At 37.7% G+C, this 15428-nt stretch overlaps 1 protein-coding gene across 3 annotated transcripts in view; it reads right to left on the bottom strand.

Moving 5' to 3' along the window:
• The window catches only part of ZNF396 (zinc finger protein 396), a 35173-nt gene that overhangs the window by 4770 nt on the left and 14975 nt on the right, over positions 1-15428 (bottom strand). For 2 of the 3 annotated variants that reach the window (XM_020966405.2, XM_078155741.1), the window contains exons 2-3: positions 8168-8675; positions 7758-7893 (exon numbers count right to left, since the gene is read on the bottom strand). In XM_020966405.2, coding sequence (XP_020822064.2) covers positions 7758-7893; positions 8168-8590 — 559 coding nt within the window. In that variant the 5' untranslated portion in view covers positions 8591-8675. Of the gene's footprint in view, positions 1-7757; positions 7894-8167; positions 8676-11509; positions 11559-15428 lie in introns of all 3 variants that reach the window. The other variant, XM_078155740.1, reaches the window with a different exon arrangement.

Genomic DNA, 15428 nt, shown 5'->3' with positions numbered 1-15428 from the left:
ATTAGGTACACTACACACAGTAGTAAATGACCACAGTAATCTAGTGTTTGTTAAACCCAAAGATCCAAACTTTTGGAACAAGAATTCACCATCTGACAAAAATTGCTGGGAAAATTGGAAAGCAGTTTGGCAGAAACTAGATAGAGAACACCTCACACTGTATACCAAGATGAGGTCAAAATGGGCACATGATTTAGACACAAATAATGACACCATAAGCAAATTAGGGGAGCATGGAAAATTTTATATGTCAGATTTATGCATAAGGAAAGAATTTATGACCAAACAAGAATAAGACAGTATTACAGGTTGTAAAATGTATAATTTTTGCTTATATTAGATTAAAGCTTTTGCACAAACAAAATGAATACAGCCAAGATTGGAAGGAAAGCAAAAAACTGGGGGAAAAATGTACACAGTTTCTCTGATAATGGCCTTATTTCTTCAATATATAGAGAACTGAGTCAAATTTATAAGAATACAAGTCATTCCCCAACTGATAAATGGTCAAAGGATATGAACAGGCAGTTTTCAAAAGAAGAAATCAAAGTCATATGAAAACATGCTTTAAATCACTATGGATTAGAAAAATTCAAATTAAAACAACTTTGAGGTAGGTACTACCACACACCTATCAGACTGGCTAATATGACAGAAAAGGAAAATGATAAATGTTGGAGGTGATATGGAAAAATTGAAACACTGATACACTATTGGTAGAATTGTGAACTGATCCAACCGTTCTGGAGAGCATTTGGAACTATGCCCAAAGCGCTATAAAATCATGCACACACTTTGACCCAGCAATACCACTACTAGGTCTGTATCCCAAAGAGATTTTTTAAAAAAGGAAAAAAAACCCTATATATATATATGTGTGTGTGTGTATACATATGTGTGCATATGTATACACACACACACATATACACATACATATGTACATATATATACACATCTACACACATACACATCTACATATATACATACATACATACATACATACATACATACATACATACATACATACATACATACACAAAAATATGTATAGCAGCTGTTTTTGTGGTGGTAAAGAACTGGAAATTGAAGGGATGCCCATCAATTGGGGAATGGCTGAACAAGTTGTGGTTGGTATATGATTGTGATGGAATACTATTGTGCTATAAGAAATGGCAAGCAGGATGGTTTCAGAAAAACCTGGAAAAACTTATATAATTTGATACAAAGTGAAGTGAGCAGAGGTAGGAGAACATCCTACACAGTAATAGCAATATTATATGATGAACAACTGTGAATGACTTTGCTATTCTCAGCCATACAATGATCCAAGACAATTCCAAAGTATTTATGATGAAAAATGCTATCACCTCCAGAGAAAGAACTGATGGAAGTTTGAATGCAGATAGAAATATGCTTTTCTAAAATCTTCTTGACATTTTTTCTTTGGTCTGTGTTTTTTCTTTTGCATTATGTTTTGCATGATTGCACTTGTATAATCTATATCACATTGTTTCCTTCTCAAGTATGATGTATGGGAGAGTGGGAAATAGAGGATTTGGAACTCAGCATTTTTAAAAATGAATGTTAAAAATTGTTTTTATGTGTAATTGGAAAAAATATAAAAATTTGAAAAAAAATTTTGAGTTTCATTCATAGTGGCCATTAAGTGATAGGCTGCTTATCCAAAGTGGTGATTCTTGAACCTTGCTTTCTATTTCCCAAGAATTATCTTAAATTACACCTCAAGAGGTATTTAAAAATTCACAGAATCCATAAACACAATTAATTTAAATCTGTATTAATAAAGCTTAAATACAAAAGTTTGGGGAGTAATTATGGTTTTCTAAGACATAAGTGAGAGAGAGAATGGCTAGATTAGAATTTGTAACAGATGGTTACTGGAAAACCTGGCTTGGATTTTAGGAGTTTAGAGTTCAAAAAGTTCAGATGGGATTGATAGGATCCTATAGCCTGAGAAACAGAGAAGTTAGGGCAAAAGGAATGGGAGGCACTCAAAACAGAAATTCTAGTGAAGTCACAGTGGATTCAAATAAGGAAGAAAAAAAGAGGTGTCTAAATGTAGCTAAAAAGACAAGTCAATAACAAACTAATTTAAAAATAACAACTCACGTTATGTATTACATTTTAAGGCTTCACAATATGTGAATGAATGAAGTATTATGAATACTTCTTATACACATGAAAAGTGGTAAATAAGGACAAGTACAAAAAGTGGCAAGGTTCTGTCTTATGAAAAATGTCAGGAAGACTAAAGCCCAGTCTGAGGTGAGGCAATAAATATCAAATAGTAGAGAAAGAGTTTTGTGTGTATGTGTTTTGCTATTCTGGAGTAAGAGGAAGATTAAGAAAGGGATAGGGTCTGTTTGGTATGAATATGAAAACAATAGTTGTTAGAAAGAATGTCTTGCCATTCTATTTCTGAGGGCCAATATGTTGTAATACAAAGAGTACTGGATTTTAAAATCTTAGCATCTGGGTCTGAATCCCAATTCTGCTTTACCTATGGTCAATTACATCCTTTCTGAGCTTCATGGAATCACAAAATTTCAAGGATATAGGGAACCTCGGAATTCTAGTCTAACATAATATCTAAATTAAAATTCTCCAGAAAACCCTCCTAACAAATAGTCATCTCCCTATATCTCTCCTGCCTTTTGTGGCTAAAATTCTTACATTTCTACTTCCTTTCCTTTCTTCCTCTCTTCTAAAATCTCCACAGTCTGGTTTCTGACCTCATAATTCAGTTAAAACTACTCTGTTCACAGTTACCAATGATTTTTTAATTGCCAAATTTAATGGATTTGCTCAATTTTTATTTTATTCTTGACCTCTGTACAGTCTTTGACACTGTCAATCACCTTCTTCTTAATACTCTCCTCTCTAGATTTTTCTAATAATGCTCTCTCCTGGTTTTCTTCCTACTAGTAGACTGCTCCTTTTCAGTTTCTTTTCTGTTTTTCTTTTGCTGGATCTATATCCAGGTCACATTCATTAATAATTGTGGGTCCAGAAGTCCAGTCAGAAGCAGAGCCAGGACAGGAATAGACAAAGTCCAGTCCTCTCTCCAAAATGGAAGTACCAGTGTTCCCCAGGTTCTATCCTGGGTCGTTTTCTCTTCTCCCTCTATATGATTTCCTCTGGTGATCTCATCAGTGCATATGGATTCACTTATCATCCTGCACATGATTCTCAAATCTATCTTGCCCTAAGCTCTCTCCTGACCTCTAGACTCACATCTCTAGCTGCCTATTAGACATCTTAAACTGGACGTCCTGTGGACAACTAAAATCAACATATCTAAAACTGAACTCATTTATTTTTCCTCCAAGCATCCCCCTCTTTCTTATCTTCCCTATTACTGTTGAGGGTGCCATCATCATAATCCAGTCACCTAAACTCACAATCTCCGTGTCAGCCTTAATTCTTCACCCTCTCTCTCACTCCCCCCATCACCCATCAAATCTGTTTGATTGACAAGTCCTGTCAATTTCACCTTTATAACATCTTTTGCACATACCCCCTTCTCTCCTCTGACACTGGCACTATCTTGTCACAGGCACTTATCGCCCCATGCCTAGACTACTACAATAACCTTCTAGTTGGTCTACTTGCCTCAAGGCTTTTTCCCCTCTCGTTCATTTTCCACTCAGCTATCAAACTGATTTTCCTAAAGCACAGATCTGATTGTGTCCTCCCTTACTCATGAACTCTAGTGGTTTCTTATTATCATAAGCCCTTCATAACAGGTTCCCTTCTTTTCCCTTCCTTTCCTTCTTATATCTTACTCCCTTCCAGGAACTCTATAATCCAGTGATACTGGCCTCCTTTTCTTTTCTTGCACATGACACACTACATCTTCTGTCTCTTCATTTTGACCTCCTGGCTTCCTTCAAGTCTCAGCTAAAAATCCCACATTCTGAAAGAAGTCTTTCCCCATTTCCCTCAAATGTTAGTGCCTTCCCACTGAGATTATCTCCAATTTACTCTGTATATATCTTCTTTATACATAGTTTTTGCATGTTGTCTCCCTGATTAGAATATGAGCTCCTTGAAAGCAGGGACTGTTTTTGCTTTTATTTGTATTCCCTGCATTGAGCAGAATGCCTGACACATAGTACACACTTAAAAAATACTTGTTAACTTGATTTGTTATGATTTATTTTAAAAATTTCTGCAGTCTAGTAACAGATTAAGCTCAGTGATGAAGTATCTGATGTCGAATCTGCAGTACATCATTACCACTTGGATAAGTGTAAAATAAGGGGGTTGGACGAGCACAGCTCCAGCTAATTTCCTTCTAGCTCTAAATTTATTATGATATGTTTTGCTCATGTTCTGTCTACCAAGAAGAACAAAATTTTTCAGCTTAGAAGGATAGAACAAAAATGGTTAACAGAGAATTGAAACTCAATATAAAAAACAAGGTTTAAAAAAAAAGCACCTATCTTCACTCAATGACTTCAAGTCAAAAGGTCCACATGAATGACAACCCAGGGTAGTGAATATGTGTATGTGTGTGTGTGTGTGTGTGTGTGTGTGTGTGTGTGTACACACACACACACACACACACATATAAAAAAACTAAAGAGGCAGTAAGGTATAGTGGAACTAGCACTACACTTAGAATCATCAGATGGGTTCAAGTGCTGGCTCTGTCAATTATTAGTCATGTGATTCTGGAAAAAAAATCATGTAACCTCTGAGTCCTCTTTCCCCATCTTTAAAATACATATTACTTTCCCTAAAAAGTTATCGAGTAAAGCACTATGAAAAATGAGTTTTTCCTTTATTATTGCTAAGGTACTATATATGCTTTCTAAGGAACAAAATATGAGGTGCTATAGAACCAGAGAAGGACAAATGTCAGGGTCAGAGAAGTAGTCATGCAGCTGTACTCTCCCTTTGTCATACACAATCTGAAATAATGTTCTTTTTTTGGGGGGGAAGGGGTTAGGCAATTGGGGTTAAGTGACTTGCCCAGGGTCACACAGCTAGTGTCAAGTGCTTGGTCTGAGGCCACATTTGAACTCAGGTCCTCCTGACTTTAGAGCTTGTGCTCTATCCACCGCGCCACCTAGCTGCCCTTTGAAATAATGTTCTTAAACTCATCTTTTAGAAGGGATGGGGCTTATCCTAAGGAGAGTGATCAAGATGGTGATATGACTGAAAAAGACAAACTGGTGAAGTGACGACAGAGAATAGACGATAGCTATTTTCAAATATGTGAAGTGTGACCATGTAGATAAGATGCTATACTTGTTCTGCTTGGCTCCCAGAGGTCAGAATGGGAACCACAGGAAGGTAGGAAGGTAGGAAGGTAAATTTTTGGTCCAACGTAAGGAAAAATTTCCTGTCAAGTAGAGATGTACCAAAATTCAATCAGTTACTTCAGAGGTTATTAAATAATCCGTCACTAGGGATCTTCAAGCAGATTATCAAATCCTCACTTATGGGGGATGTTCTAGAGAAGATTCATGTTTTGGGCAGGGATTAGACTAAATGACTCTCCAAACGAAATCATGAAGTCACAGAATGCTGGTATTAAAGCCAACATTTATGGCTCACAACTCTCCAAATGTTGAGAATCTCAATTTTAAGCAACTATGACAAATAACTAATTTATTGTAACAACAGTCATGAATATTCCATTCAAATTTTCTGCATTAAAACCACATCTATTTATGGATTACAGCAAGAAAGTCCCATTTCTATAAAAATGAAAGAAGCCCCTTGTAAGGGAAAACTGCAGGATGAAAGGGATCAATATCCACAGTTATTATAAGCCCTAGCTTCTCTGGGTCTTTCGCACGCCCTGAGAAACAAACAACTCTCACTAGTGGCTCAGCCCCCTTATTGAAGCCTGACAGAAATACAGAAGCAAAACTCTTTTCTTTAGTTCACATGAAATAGGGTGGAAGAAAGGAAAGAACTGGAGTTGTGTACACCAAACAAATCTGAGTCTAGTCATTAGTTAAATTAGGATAAGAAATTTGTATTCTGTAAATTTGTTTCTACATTTCTTGGTCTCTCTTAGTCACTTATAGTTTTGTTTTGTTTTTTAAACTCCAAATTAACCTTTCTTTACTTCAGCGCTCCATCACCAACTGCCTGCTGGACATTTCCACTGGGGATGTACTGTCCAATCCAGTCTAATTCAATGAACAAGAATTTATGAAGATCCTACTAAGTGCAAAAAACTGTGCTAGGGGATAGAGATATACAAAGCAAAACAGAAAAATAGTCCCTGCCCTCAAGAAGCTTACATTCTACTGAATTCTCCCTCTCAAATTCAGCATGCTTATGTCCAAAAAAGAACTTTCCTCTAAGCTTACCCACGTTCAAATTTCCTTATTTCTGTCCTTCACTCCTCCTAGTTTCCCAGGTTTAAAACTACAAAGTCGGGCAAGCTAGGTGGCACAGTGGATAGAGCACCAGCCTTGCAGTCAGGAGGATCTGAGTTCAAATCTGGCCTCATACACTTGACACTTACTAGCTGTGTGACCTTGGGCAAGTCACTTAACTCCATTGCCTAGCCAAAAAAACCCCAAAAACAAACAAGAAAAAAAACAATATCTTTTGAGGCAGCTAGGTGGTTCAGTGGATACAGCACCGGCCCTGGATTTAGGAGGACCTGAGTTCAAATCCTGCCTCAGACACATACCACTTACTAGCTGTGTGACCCTGTGCAAGTCACTTAACCCCACTGCCTGGCCAAAAAAACCCCCAAAAAACAAACAAAAAAACCCCACAAAGTGTACCCCTGAATCTTCTCTCTAAAGCCATAGTCAATTAGTTGCCAAGTCTTATCAATTTTATTTCCACGATATCTCTTGCAACCATCCCATTCTCCCCACTCATAAAGTCACTTTCATCTGGCTTTCACCACTTCTTGCCTGGACTATCACTGTCTCTCCCTCCTCCAATCCATCTTACACACAGATGTTAAATTAATACTTCTAATGCATAGTTCTTATGTCTCTTTCCTGTTTAAGAAGCTCTAGTGGCTTTTTGAAGTAAGAGAAAAAGGGTTTTTTCCATAGTTCATTCAGAGTAAACAGGATGACCAGTATAACCTGTGGAGAAGAGGTGCAGTGGTGATCTTAATTAGGGCCCTGGAAAAAGCCATGAAAACAGGAATTTCCTGAAAACGGAAAAAAACACAGGAGGGGGTAAAGTTAGAAATAGCTATGGATACCTTTTGGGATAGTTTTTTTTTTTTAAAGTAGAGAGAAGTTGCTGGAAAATCGAATGACATCTCTCTCATGTAAAAGGTAGGCATACAGTCTACAGTGGGTAGAAGGAGAACTGATTTACAAAAGGAGGCAAGGTGGTCTGAAGCAACAAGTCTAGCAATGAGGAAAGAAATCAGAAAGATATAAAATTTGATGTAAAAGTTAATGGAAGTCAAAGTAGGAAAAGAAGGCTAGAAAAGAAGCCAAGAAGATGAGTGAGGAAAATGACTTTAATAGCAATATGAGAATGGCCAATGAAGAAGTTATAATAGAAGAAATGACTGGTATGGTTGATATCTATAAATAAAGGCTAATTTCATTTAGGATATGAAAAGGGTAAAAGGAGCTCTACTATATTAAGAGCATATGCCTGGGGAAACAAATAATGATAACACTTCCAACGTTAAGAGGCGAATGGGTAAGGAAAAGGCACCAATTTACATACCTGAGGTGGAAGAGACACCCACTTTCACCCTCCACCCCACATAGAGTTTAACTCCTTACCACTTTGTCTTAGGGTGTGGAGTTCCCAAGATGCCCACTTGAGCTGGTTAACCATGGGCTGGACTTGAAGGCTTAGTGACTCCTGATCTGCTCCTTGAAGTACCATCTCTTCCTGATTTTGTTGACGGAATGAGACCTGGAAACATTTAGATTTGGTTTGGGTTGTGAGCCAATTATAGTAATAATAAGAACACAAATCACAGAAAGAAGAGACTATATGGAAAACTATCTCAGGGATAAAGGATGGAAGAATGAGAATTTCATTCCTTTTCCTAGAACAATAAGCAAATATGGAAGACAAGAAGAGAAAACAGACAAGACAGAAACAACTATGTTACTAACTAGGTGAAGGGGAGATAGAAATTCAGGAAATTTCCCCCCATTACTAGATGACCCCTTGTCATATGAACCTGCTCTCCTGGTCCATCAATCTCCCTTTCCAAATCTTCCAGCACAGTTACTGCCTCCTCTCCATTCTCTGGGTGATGCTTTTGTACTAAAGTCTGAAGCTCTTTGGGCAGAATTGCCAGGAACTGCTCTAGCACCAGCAGCTCCAAGATCTGCTCCTTTGTGTGCATTTCAGGCCTCAGCCATAGATGGCAAAATTCCCTAAGTTGACTCAAGGCTTCACGGGGGCCAGGTGAGTCCTGGTAGCCAAACTGCCTGAAACGCTGTCGAAATGTTTCCGGGCTATAGCAGCTGTTCCAGTGGAGACTGGGTTCCTGCTCACAGGTGTGGATTTCCTCCTCTTCCATCTTCACTATTAGAATCCTATCTTGTTCATCTGGCATTTGTGAAACCAGCATCGAAGCCTCCCTTACTTCTGTAGACATTCTGATTTAGAAGAGCTGATGCCAAAATCTGCTGGGATTTAATCTTCACAGAAATTAATTTCTCTTTGTAGGTAGCCCCCAGGTACTGTGAAAGAAATTGGAAATGCGGACAAATTCTGAGAACAGAACGAAGAATACCAAACTAAGTAATGCTTCTAGTCTTGACACAGTTAAATTCTAACATATGGTTTTCTCTAAGAGAAAGAATTCTTACAGAATCATAGAATTTTAAGAGTTAGAAGGAACCATGGAAGTTAGTTATTTCAATCCTAGCTAAATATGAACCCCATCTACAATATTTCCAACAACTTGTCATCCAGTCTCTGCCTGAATATCTTAAGTGATGGGAAATTCACTACCTCATGTGGGAGCCCATTCCAAAGACAGATGACAAAAGATGATTTTAATTAGACCCCTATTTTGCTCTAATCAGTATTAATCAGCTTAGTGTGATTCCATGGGGTAGTGACTGTTAGCAATGATTAGTGATATACTCATCTAGTAATATACATTTAGTTTATTCAATTAACATGAATATAGGAATTACATATATTAGTACATATTTTACATATCTTAGATATAGGAATAATTAGATAAGGTTAGATAGATTCTAACCCCAAACTTCAAACTACAAGCTGTGAGTTCACTAGTGGTTCAATAACCTGTTATGAAATTCACTTTTCTAACCACAAGAATGCTGACTAGAGGACCTCCACCCTTTTGGGTGATGAGTACATGACCAAACCCAGCTTGTGTGGGATGTCTTGACATGATATGGAAGGTCCCTCAGTTTATTTTTATATCTTTGGACCACTCTCTCTTGTCTAACATTAGCAGGGACTCATCTTATGACTACTTAGAGGAGATGACCCTTTCCTTGCCCATCCTGTGACCACCTATGCTGATTTATCATTTCTGGCCCTCCTGGAGGATCAAAAGGAAGATCTATCATCCAATGAAACTCTGTATTTTACTTTGTTTCTTTTGTGTCTGGATACCAAGTCCTACAAAATTAAGGCTCAGATCATGAGAAAGATCTGAGGTCTCATTTATTGAAAGGGTCTGGACTCTTTAATAGTTAATGGCTTAGAGCTCTGCCTCAATGATTTTTTCTTGCAGATTGGATAATTTTGGACCCCACACAGTTTTAATTATCAGTAAACTTTTCCTTACTCATAAGCTGAAATTTTTCTCCCACTCATTATACCTAGTTCTAACTTGTGGATCCACAGAGAATAAATTTAATTCTCCCCTTTCACAGAGCCTTTAAAATATTTGAAGATTGCATTTAAGTTCCCCTAGATTTTTTCTTCTTTTAGTAAAAAATTCCCAGTATTTTCAACTGATCCTCATGAGGCCTGGCTATAAAATTATACCATCACTGGGTTGCAGCTTGTCATCATCTCTCAAAAAGTGTAGTAGCCACTGTACGCATTTAAAAAAATTTTTGTTTTGACAAATACCTCCCTAAGATACCTCCCCAAGCACCTCAACAAAGTTCAATCTCTGAAAACAGCAAAACTACCTTATAGTGTAATTTTGATGGACAATAAATGTCAATGTACACTTTTGAAATTTACTAATTCTTAAAAGGATGGAGGATATGTGCCTTAACTATGACAGTATGGTACCAACAATGTCCACTGTGTTCTGATCCAATTTTTGGAGATGGTTTAAATCCATGGAGACTCCACCAAAGGAGATTTGAATTCCCTCATAAAAAGAAAAAAATTGGGGAAAAAATGGAAAGGATTAATGGAATCTCAAAACATCATCTCTGATATTTCATTTAAAAAAAATACAAAAATATAAAATGAAGATCAGCTCATGATGACTCAAGAAAACCTGGAGTTGCAAAGATGATACTTGACAAAATTAAATTCTAATAATACATCACTGAAAGATAAACAAGGATATAATATCATACTAAGAGATACCATAATAAAGGAATACCAATTTTGAATATGTGTATACCAAATAATACAGCAAATCATATATCAGGAAAGATCTTTCAGAAGAAATAGAAAATTAATAATAGTAGATTTAACAGCCTCCTATCATAAAGATAAATCAAAGAGAGAAATATAAATAAGAACATGAACATAAACAGGATGACTAGAACTTAATGAAAAAGAAAGAAATATACAATTCCCCCCTCAAGTATACACAAAGGTTCATAAAATCCATCATAGCTCATTTTAAAAGACTTCAAAGGGCAAAAAATTTATATACAACACCTATAAACTACAATTCAATAAAGGTACAAGTAAATACTAATTGAAATCTGGTTTTTCCTGTAAAAAAGCACATTCTGTGACAGCCTTATTGACGAGTCCTCTCATGTCCTTTAGTTCACACAGCCAGGTCTAAATCCTCTTTCTGACTCTTTCACTAGATCCTCTTTCATTCAACAACCTGTCTTCCTCTGAACTTCACACTGTGCAATTATATCACTTGGTCAAGTTCCTATCATCTGCTGACGTTAAAAACACCTTCCAGCTTCCTCAACTACTTCAGCATCTGGCTTAAAAGCTTCCTTTTCATCATTTAAGCAGAAAGAATTGAAATTTTTATAGACACACATGTGTATGTTGTTTAATTATTTTCAGTTATGGTCTGACACTGTGACCACTTTTGGGGTTTTCTTGGCAAAGATAATGGAATGGTTTGTCATTTCCTTCTCCAGCTCATTTAACAGATGAGGAAACTGTGGCAAACAGGGTTAAGTGACTTAGGTCACATAGCTAGTAAGTATCTGAGGTCAAATTTGAACTCAGGTCTTCCTGACCCCAATGCCCTATCCACTGTGCCACTTAGCTGCCCCACACAAGTATATATACACACATACATATAAACACATGCTAATTTTGAAATTATTTATTGTTATACTTAATGACTTCAATATTTATGATAACCTACCTTTCTAACATCCTGGTCCCCAAGTTCATCAACTCTACCTTACGTACTCCTAGGAGGAATAAAATCACGTAATTTACAACTACCCAAAATTATTCCACTTCCATGATTTGTGAAGTCTAAAATTCTGATTTTTAAAATTGCTATTTAAACTTGTGAAAGCCTCCAGGCTCCCAATTCCATTTTATCTGCCTATTCAATTACCCTTCTCTTGGTTTCCATTTCCTCAATTTACAGTCCTTATTCTCTCTCTCTCTCTCTCTCTCTCTCTCTCTCTCTCTTTCTCTCTCTCTCTCTCTCTCTCTCTCTCTCTCTCTCTCTCTCTCTCTCTCTCTCGTAATTTTATCCATCCGTGAATCCCTTGTTCTTGCCCCTACAAACCTCCAACCTTCATTTAGCCCCATAATTTGCCTTTTCTGCTTCTATTGCCAAGTGATGCTAGAGGTAATTTCAAAACAATGCTGACTGGGTCCACTACAAATTCATGCTATCTAATTGAGGTCCTCATTGCCTCAAGGCAATACTTTGATTTGTACCCAGCCAAATCCATCACATTCTCATATCAGTTATTCCTAGCATTCTCTTTCCCACAAATGGCAATAACAGCTCACATTTCTCCTCTCTCAGTAAATGACCTCACCTCTATAAATCAACTAATACTTATACTACTAGAATTAATCATAGCATACATAGCGCTTTAAGGTTTACAAATAGTTTCATTTTATAGAAGAGGAAATTGAGGCAGTGGTTAAGTGACTTGTCCAGGGTCACACAGCTAATGTCTGACACTAGATTTTAACTCAGGTTTTCTCAGTTCCAGATCCTGTGTTCTAGATCCACTGCACCAGATCCTCTGTACCACCCACACACCTCAACAAACATCACTTAAGCACTTAGTATGTTTCAAGCACTATGCTAGGTGATGGGGACACAAAAAGAAAAATTAAATACTCCCCTTAAGGAGAGAATCTCACTGGCAAAACCTCCTCCTTTACAAAAAGACTGATGCCATCTTTCTGGAGGTAATATCTTCTTTACCGGAAAAAACAACAACAACCACCCTATATTCTCACTTGTCCTCTCCCTTACTTAGAAGATAAAATGGCTGTCCTCCTAGCCAAAGCTAAACCTTCCACTTGTGCATCTGATCTCATATACCTCCATGGACTACTACCCTTCTCTCATCATTCTCTTGCATTACTGGTTCTTCCTTACTGCCTACTTAACATGCTAAGGTTTCCTCTAACCTTTACAAATTTTTTTTTCTTGAACATGCCACCCTGCTTAAGCTGTTACCTTAAGTCTCTTAACTATTCATTGCTAAATTTCCAGAAAGAATAGTTTATATTTATTGTTTCTACTATTTTCCCACCAACTCAATCCTCAATCCCTAGGAACTTGACTTCTATGCCTAACAGTTAACTTAAATTGTTCTCTTAAAGACCAAATCTAATAAATTGCTCTTGGTCTCAATTCTTTATTTTTCCCTTTCTGCAGTTTGACATATTTGATATCACCTCTTTCTTAATATTCTCTACCCTCTGGCTTCTGTGACATTTTTTTTTTGTCTCTTAGTTCTCCTATCTGTCTCACCACTCCTTCCCAGTTATCCTCATGTTGGCCTGAAGCTACATGTCCTTTAAGCTTCTCCATTCAGTTCACTTTTCTTTTCTCATCAATTGCCATGGCTTCAATTATCATCTCTATGAAGATGACTCCCCTAAATCTCCCTACAAAATAGTTAGGTCAGCAAGTACTTACAGTGTGCCAAGTACTACCTAACTACTGAGAATACAAAGAAAAGCAAAATAGTTCCTGCTCTCAAGAAGCTCACAGTTTAAAAGGAGATAAAACACTTAAAACAACTACGTACAAAGAATCTAAATGCAGGATTAATTAGAAATAAGAACAGACAGGGAAGGCACTAGAATTAAAAAAAAAATAAGGAAAAGCTTCCTGAGCAACTGGGGCTTTAGCTGGTACCTTAAACAAGCCAGGGAAGCCAGGAGGTCAAGATGAAGACAGAGAGAATTCTATAAGCATAGGAGAAAGCCAGTGAAAATGTACAGAGTTGGAAGATGGAAGTGTCTTGTTCAAGGAACAGAAAAAAAGCCAGTGTCATTGAATTGCAGAGTACGTGGGAGATGGAGAATCTGACATAAAAGACTGGAAAGTAGGAAGAAAACTGGTTATGAAGGGATCTGAGTATCAGAGGATTTTATATTTGATGCTGGGAATACTAAAAAGCCACTGGAGTTTATTGAGTAGGGGAGAAACACAATCAGATCTGTGCTTTAAGAAAAATCAATTTGATAGCTGAGTAGAGAATGGATTAGAGGCGAAAAAGCCTTGAGGCAAGGAGACCAACTAGGTTTCTGCAATAGTATAAGTATGAGGTAATGCGTGTTACAGGGTAGTGTCAATGTCAGAAGAGAGAAGGGGGTATGTGCAAGAGACGTTACAAATGTAAAACTGTCAGGACTTGTCAACAGATTTGATGTGGCAGATGGGGGGGGAGTGAGAGAGAAGGTGAAGAATTAAGGCTGACACTTAGATGATGGCACCCTCGATAGTAGTAGGGAAGTTAAGGAAAAGGGGAAGGCTTAGAGGGAAAGTAAATGAGTTCAATTTTAGACATGTTGGGTTTTAGTTGTCTACAGGACATCCAGTTTAAGATATCCAATTGGCAGAGATGTGAGTCTAGAGGTCAGGAGAGAGGTTAGGGCTGGATAGATTTGAGAGCCATCTGTAGGATGATAATTGAATCCATGGGAGCTGATAAGATCATTCCTGTCCTGGCTCTGCTTCTGACACTAGACTTCAGGCCTCAAATGCCTTCTCTCTCTGGTGCCCTTGATAATAAGAAGGAAGTCAGGAAGAACGGAGGGTTTTGGGGAAATGGTAATGAGTTGTTTTGGATATGCTGAGTTTTAGTTGTCTACAGCATATCCAGTTTGAGAAGTCAGTCAGCTGGATATGCAAGTCTGAAGGTCAGGAGAAGAGTTAGGGCTAGAAAAGATCTAAGAATCATCTGCATAGACATGATAGGTACAGCTGTGAGAGTTGATGAGATCACCAAACACAACAGTATAAAGGGAGATAAGAAAAGGGACCAGAAAAGGGGGATACCTACTATTAGTGGAAGCAATCTGGATAAAGACTGAAGAGAGTGATCAATAGTGTCAAAGGCTACAAAGAGATCATGAAGGAAGGGGACTAAGAAAAGGCTATTAAATTTGGCAATTAAGAGATCACTGTTAACTCTGGAAAGAACAGTTTCAGATAAAGTTGGAAGCCAGAAATAGAGGCACTGACACTAAAGGGAGGAGGGAGATGGAATAACAGTTAGTGGGGAAGGGCAAATCAAATGAGGGTTTTTTTGAGGATGGGGAATATATAGGCATGTTTGTAGGCTGTAAGGAAACAGCAAGGAGACAGTGAGAGACTGAAGATAAGAGAAGGAGTACGAATTATAGAGGGAACAATCCGCTGGAGAAGATGAGATGGAATGAGATAGAGTTTAAATAATGATAGCTGAGGAGCTCAAAATCATTGGAATGGGTAGGGTATGGCAGGGTAGGAGTCTATTAAATTAACACTGAAGAATGAGTTCAACTAAGTTATCAATATCCCTAGAGGTTTGGCCTCTGTGTATAGTCCTCACAGGACTCACAGTATAGATGGAAGGGTAGGGTAGGGTGGAGAGAGTGGGGCAGGCTCAGATGAGGGGGTTAGTGAGGGGAGCTCAGTAGAATGGCACTTCTCAGGCAGACAGTTTAGACAGATTATCTGCAGATGGAGTTTGATGGAATGATATTTTTCTCTTTGCCAGGAAGGCAGGCCAGTCCAAGAGCCTGGCAGAGGGAGCACAATAGAATAACTTTTCTTTCTTTCTGGTGGAATAAGCACGACTGAATGGTGT

This window comes from Phascolarctos cinereus, unplaced genomic scaffold, assembly GCF_003287225.1.
Source record: "Phascolarctos cinereus isolate Bilbo 61053 unplaced genomic scaffold, phaCin_HiC Scaffold_5;HRSCAF=322, whole genome shotgun sequence".
Lineage (NCBI taxonomy): Eukaryota > Metazoa > Chordata > Mammalia > Diprotodontia > Phascolarctidae > Phascolarctos > Phascolarctos cinereus.
Note: the sequence above shows the minus strand (reverse complement) of the source record. Positions and strands in the feature narration are given on the sequence as shown.